At 33.9% G+C, this 7,028-nt stretch overlaps 1 protein-coding gene across 1 annotated transcript; it reads left to right on the top strand.

The window, feature by feature from the left end:
- Positions 1–246: 246 nt before the first annotated feature.
- On the top strand, positions 247–6,779 carry LOC143548722 (uncharacterized). The gene is made up of 10 exons (XM_077039815.1): positions 247–305; positions 736–1,138; positions 1,901–2,037; positions 2,278–2,391; positions 3,081–3,161; positions 3,257–3,394; positions 3,478–3,607; positions 3,677–3,840; positions 3,921–4,245; positions 5,636–6,779. Exons 2-10 carry the CDS (start codon positions 827–829, stop codon positions 6,584–6,586), a joined length of 2,352 nt encoding a protein of 783 aa, XP_076895930.1. The 5' UTR covers positions 247–305; positions 736–826; the 3' UTR covers positions 6,587–6,779.
- The last annotated feature ends 249 nt before the right edge of the window (positions 6,780–7,028 follow it).

Genomic DNA, 7,028 nt, shown 5'->3' on the forward strand with positions numbered 1-7,028 from the left:
TCGCTCCTCTGCCTCCCCCATTCACGAATAATAATAATAATAATAATAATAATAATAATATATCAATCGGATAATGTCATATCATATCAACTACTACTACTGCTCTCTTCTTCTTCAATCCTTCAGTTCATCCTTCAATCCTATTCAATGCAAACACCAATCCACCAATTCACCCTCCGGTTGCTGCTATCGTTCCCCTTCATTATTAATCCCAATTTCTAGGGTTTGATCTTACTAAGTCAATCCCTATTATTCTCTTCCTCTTATCCTTGATGGAGGTGAAGGTTTTTTATGTGGATTGTTAGGTAATTTTGTCGATTAAAGGATTCTAGATGATTGCTTATTGTTTTGATGTCAATTTTTAGGGTTAATTGTTTGTATCAGTTAAGAGTTGTAGATATTTGCTCTACAAGTTGTTTACAAAGTATTTGCTTTGCACATATGCTGAAAGATTATTGAGATAACTTATTGATAGCAATATTAAATTAACATGATTTGTTAAGTTTTGATGATGATCAATTGGTAACAATGATAAGTGAAGGTGAAATTGGGGATTTAGGGTTTCGACTTGATACGAGTGGTTTAAATTTCATTTTTGTTAATGTGGTGCCACAAGTTTAATTGCATTTTAGAAGTTTAATATGGTTTCAATGTTGTCATTGTCTTTGTTTAATCAAGTTATGTGAGAATGACTACTTATATGAACGAGTCATTTGAATTTTTTTTTTTTGTCAGGGTGCTCATGGAAACAGCATATAGGTGGCCATTGATTAATACAACAACCTTCCATAATTTTTTACTTTTTTCTTTGGGGTTCTATACATAAATGGCGGCTGATAAGTTGAGTAAACGTTCTAAAGTAAGCAATGACATTCCTCACGCATCTTGGGAGATTCAAAAAGTGAAAAAGAAAAAATATTCTCGTTTTGATTCAAACACAAAATCACATATTTCTCTTGAGTGGGATGACAAGAAAGAACATGTTGTTTCTAAGAAGGAGCAGATAAGTATTGCACAAAGAGAGTTGGCTCCATTTCTTCCTTATGGTGCAAATTATCAAAACGTCCTTGGTGATGTCTTTGAAGCTCCTCTTGAACTATTTGAACTTAGTGACTTAACTGGTTTGCTATCCTATGAGGTAAGGTTAAACACACAAAAGCGTTTTCAGGATAAGTTGGCTTGACCTGAAACAGTTTTTGTCTTCACAGTTTAAATACTTAAATAGTTAAGCGTGTCAAATAGTTTACAAAAAAATGTTATCTCATTGGTGACATATTCTTAACATAACATTAAAAACACACCTTTGCGCCTTTTGAGCTCTTTGACTAGGAGCGTGCATGGGCTGGTTTTGGGCAAAAACCGAATTTAAAACCGAAAATTCGGTCTTTGAGTTTTTGGAAACCATTTGGTATCTTTTTTTATCATTTGGGCTTGAAATTTTTGGATCGAAAAAGTAAAATTGTACCAAAACAATGAATTTTGTCTATATCTTTTTGTTGATTAATGATTAATTGATTATTATACACTTGGGCTAAAATACTTTGGATTACACTATTTACTAAATTCTTTCAGATTATTTAATATTCAAAATATAAAATGAAATTGCATGCATTTGGTTTGGTTCGGTCTTTTTCGGTTTTAATTACATGCAAAATCAAAGCTGAACCTAAAATTCGATTTTTTACAAAAATATAACACCAAACCGTCGGGTTTCTGTTTGGGTTCGGTTACGGATTTGTTTTTTCCGTTTCATTCACTGTCCTACCTTTGACCAATCTTTTCAGCCTCATTTTGCTATCTTACATGTTCAGAGTTAAAATACATTTACCGACCCATTTATAAGTAAATGAGTCGATTTTGACCTGTTTTTAATGTATTGTTTTGTTGGAGCCCATTGTAGGTATGGCAAACTCATTTGTCTGTTCAAGAAAGAGAGTTTCTGACCCAGTTTCTTCCCGAAGGAGCCGACCCACATAAAGCTGTTCATGAGTTGTTTACTGGGAATAATTTGTACTTTGGAAATCTATTCCCAAAATGGTAATTTCAAGCTCTCATTTTTAGTAGTAAATTGATGTTTTCTTATTATACCTCTAAATAATACCTTGAAAAAGGCAATTATATCCTTCATTATTAGTCATGTGGGAATCACATGATTAAGTTAAGAGAACATAAACAATACAATGAAACCCGTTGTTTGTATTTAGAAACTGTAACAGGTTAGTATTTCTACTGTAAATATTTTTAGTTAGTGAACTTATCTTTAATATTCTTGTGTAGGGGTGCTTCAATTTGCTCGGGTGATTATCATCCTGATGTTATTCTTCGTCAGGAACAGCATAACAAGGCTAATAAAGTAGCATATTATTCAGAATTGCATGAATACCATACCAAGTATGCCATCTCAATTTGTAATATTTATATACATGTATAGAGACACATTCTTTTAAGAACCAAATTTATGTTGAGAACCGCGAGAACCGCATAAATTGTACGCTGTGCGTTAATGATTAAATGATACAGTGGGTAGGTGGTTATGTAAGCGTCTTCTGTATAACACTTAAAGCAAGAGCTGCAAGTGCATTATATGCGGTTCCTAACATATTTCTTGGTTTTGATTTGAACACTCTCCTATATGTGCGTGCGTGTATATATATGAGAGGGTTCATGTGAAAACCATAAAGTTACAAGAAAACCGAAAAAAATTGATTGAATTAATATCAGTCAATCAATTTTTTTTTCCATTTTTTAATTATGAGGTCGGTATTGTAAAAAAAATAAAAAATAATGTAGCTTGCGAAGTTACATATATGTAGCTCACAAACTTACATATATTATCTCATAGGAGGTACATATATGTAGCTTACAAGTTACATATACTCTTGCTAACTACACATAGTTTTTTTTTTGGCAAAGATTAATAAGATATGGAAAGAATTAAATATTAGAAAAATTCTTGTTTAAAAGTGGTTTTCTTGAAGTTTTTCTCATGGTTCCTTCTCTCTCTCTCTATATGTGTGTGTGTGTATTTTTTCTGACCACTTTTGTGATTAGTCATTTCTCTAAATTTCGTTGTTTGGCAGGATGATCGGAAGTCTGCAATCGTGGAAGGAAAGATGGACAACAAGCATGAATCCAGATAATTTTATGCAGAAAACACCAAGGTTATTTATTCTTTTATTTCATTTTGGAATCTTTTCATCATCATCTTTATGCTCATTTTATTTCATTATTGATGGATGTATAATCCATGTAACAGGCCTAAAAGGGAATTTCACAAAAGTGGGCCCTCACATGAGACTGGCTTACAACATGATTTGTGTGCAACATCTGGTTCTTCTTCATGGGATGCTGATAATAAATCATGCAATAGTGACAACGGAGAAACTTTAATGAGGTACTGCCATTTATTAACTTATGTTTAGCTTCTGCTAATTTTACACTAAATGATTTATTTATTTTTATTGTGAGTGCTTTCAGAACAGATATGCCGAACAAATATTATAACTCATCAAGTGGGAGATCGGTAACAAGACCTAAAAAAGGAGATAAGTTACGCAAGCTTAAAATAGAGTTTGGTGATGGTGCCAAATATATGTCATATATAAAGGTGATAATTTTATTTTGAATCACATTGTGGATTTCTTGTTATTTTTTTCTTAGCTAATTAATTTTCCAGGTCAGCAAGGAGCAGCATGAACGAGTTAAAAGCAGTATGAAACAGTCTAACACCAGCGTCCAATCACGATCTCTTAATAACGTTTTAGGAAACCTTGATGGTTTTTGTGTTAAACCATTTGAAATGTTTGAGGAAGAAGAGAGACAGAAGTTACATAGTTACTGGTTTGTTATTGTGTTTTGTTTTGTATGTATCACATTTAATATTATTAAGAATTAAAGTTATTATTTTTTTTAAAAAACAGGTTGAATTTGGTAAAGAAAGATCTACCTGCAGGCTTTGAGAATTGGAAAAGCTGGCGATCTGCTAAGTGGCAGGTGATCGAGTCTTTGAGGAAAGAAATGGAAGAGAAATGGGAGTCAAAAGACGGGCTCGGGCAGTTGAGCGAGTCTTTGAGGAACGAAATGGAAGAGAAATGCGAGTCAAAAGACGGCCCCACTTTGGATTTGTATGATAACAATCAGGATGATGAGTTTTTAGTCGATGGCCAGGATGAAGAACTGGAGCAATCTAGTGAAGAGCAGCATGCTGATGGACAAACAAGTGATGCGCTTTTGATTGAGTTAGAGGTATGTTGATATCTAGTCACCATCCAACTTTCCTTATATTGGTGGTGATGCACAGGTCAGATGCAATGGTGTACATGAAACTGAATAAATCGAGCCTAAACAAAAACTGACGGTTTGGTTTTATGTTTTAAAACGAGTTTTCGGTTTGCTTTCGGTTTTGCATGTTATTAAAACCGAAAAAATCAAACCGAACTTATGGATTTTTATTTTTAATTTTGAATGTTAAGTAATTCGGTTTTTCAGTTTTTGAAAACCATTCAGTTTCTGTTTTATGGTTTTGGTTTTGGTTTTATAGGGTTGGAAAACATTTGGCTCAAAATACTGAATTTGCAACTAAAACTTTGGGCTAAATCTTTTGGTTTTCGAAAGTTTGGTTTTATGAAAACATAAAACCAAACCATCGGTTTTCGTTTAAATTTGGTTATTTTGGTTTTTTCAGTCATGGATAGGTTTTTTCGGTTTCATGCACATCCCTAATTATGTCTAAATATTGTAACCCAAATGTATAATAATCAAATAATAATTAACTAATAAAAACTTTGGGTACAAATTTGCTTTCGGTTTTGCATGTTATTAAAACCGAAAAAATCAAAACAAACTTATGGATTTTTTATTTATAATTTTGAATATTGAGTAATTCGGTTTTTCAGTTTTTGAAAACCATTCAGTTTCTGTTTTTTGGTTTTGGTTTTGGTTTTATAGGTTGGAAAAACATTTTGCTCAAAACACTGAATTTGCAACTAAAACTTTGGGCTAAATCTTTTGGTTTTCGAAAGTTTGGTTTTATGAAAACATAAAACCAAGCCATCGGTTTTCGTTTAAATTTGGTTATTTTGGTTTTTCCAGTCATGGATAGGTTTTTCGGTTTCATGCACATCCCTAATTATTTCTAAATATTGTAACCCAAATGTATAATAATCAAATAATAATTAATTAATAAAAACTTTAGGTACAAATTTATTATCTTGAGCCAATTTTTATTTTCAGCCCAAAACTTTTAAGCCCAAATGGTAAACAGAAAAATCGTAACCGAACCGTAAGCAAATGGTTTTCACAAACTCAAAAACCGGGTTTTTGGTTCAGTTTGAGCCCAAAACCAACCCATGCACACCCTTAGTCAAATGGGTTTGTTAATGGGTAAAAACACTTATGGATGTGCATTGATAAAATCTTGCAACTTACCGGTACATGGTAGGTTGACCCGCGAACACTTTTCTCCAAAATTTAATATTTTTTTTGCAACTTATTGTTGCAAGTCCCTGGACTTTATCTTTGCATGATTAAACCCCTAAACTTTTATAACTTGACAAGAAAGTCCCTGCACTTTAATTTTAACAGAAAAGACCATTTTAATATGATTAATGCTTCAGATTTTATATTTTATATCCAGGAGAACATGGAACAAAACACGATTACTTTATTCCAGCCAGAACCAGATATTAACACAGAAAATCATGAAACTGCAAACCCATCAAGTCAAGATTCCGATCAACACCAAACATTCTGTGATGTCATAACAGAATCAGATACCTTTCCTTCTAGTTTACCTGATTATCCTGAAATCATAGATCATGCAAATGCTTCCGTTTCTGTTGAACAGTTTCCCCCGCCCTCTGCCGCCAGTGAAATATGGCCGCTAGCGCCTTTACCGAACGTTTACTATCATCAACCGACACCCGTAACCCAAGACTACTCTTCTGTTACACAATCAAGTTACATCCTCCGACGAACCGACGGTGGAGATTCTTTCTTTAACCCTTATGTTAATCAAGACCGCAACGAGTTACTATCACATTCACTTTATAAAGATCAGAATTCCCATTATCTGGGACCCACTCAATATCCCAGAAATTTAACTTCATCGTTACCGTTAGACCCACGATCAAACATTCAGCAAAACATATACACAGACGGAGTGGGCCACTTGTTGCCACTGGACACGGTTTCAGGTTGGCCTGGGATTAACCTGCCGATGTCGGTACCGCCACATCATTGGGTAAGTCAAACTTGGTTTTCTGATAATGAGGTGGCACGTGACGGGTGGTCAGGCGGCGTAGTTCCAGATCACGTGGACGAGAGCTTATATAGCGTTTTATCGGAGTGTAGCGGATTGCGTTCGGGTGTTAGTTATGGTCCAACCGAGATGATTCAATCTGGAAGCTTTGCAGATATAGGGCGTGAACCAGTGCCACCTATAGCTGCCAATGTGGTACCACCTCAGGCCGCTAGAGGGCCGGGGACTGGTTTTAACTACATGAGTGGTAATGGAAATGGTCAGTTAGGATGGATGAACTTGTCGCGTACATTGCCGAGGTTGTGGAATGATAAGAATTTAGGGTGATGTAGTTTTTAGATGGTCAGGATTAGAAGTTGGGGATATGGGACAATATGGACTGATAGATATAGATGGATATATGGAAAGGGTATAGTCAGTTTATCTGATTATGGTTAAAACCTTTTGCGGGATTAATAATTTCTGTTTTTTGTTCTTCAATTTTGGTTAAGCGAATGGGTTATTTGAAAATGCAGTAGCTACAGGGAAACATAATTTTCTTACTTGACTGTTGCTTTTATGTAGTTAGTTATTTAGTTATTTTATTTATATACGTAAGTGTATGTCTATTTTAATATATATATGGGAAGAATAGAATGAAAACTCATTTGAGTTGTGAAAATCCGTGAAAACCTTATGTAATATCGTTTTTTTTTTGTTTTTTTTTCTTACACACGTAATATATGTTGTAACATTTAATAAAAAATATCGAAAAATAAAAAAAAGTTTG

The sequence above is a fragment of the Bidens hawaiensis genome, unplaced genomic scaffold, assembly GCF_021521415.1.
Source record: "Bidens hawaiensis isolate Kalapana, Puna unplaced genomic scaffold, B.hawaiensis_p1.1 tig00000935_1, whole genome shotgun sequence".
Lineage (NCBI taxonomy): Eukaryota > Viridiplantae > Streptophyta > Magnoliopsida > Asterales > Asteraceae > Bidens > Bidens hawaiensis.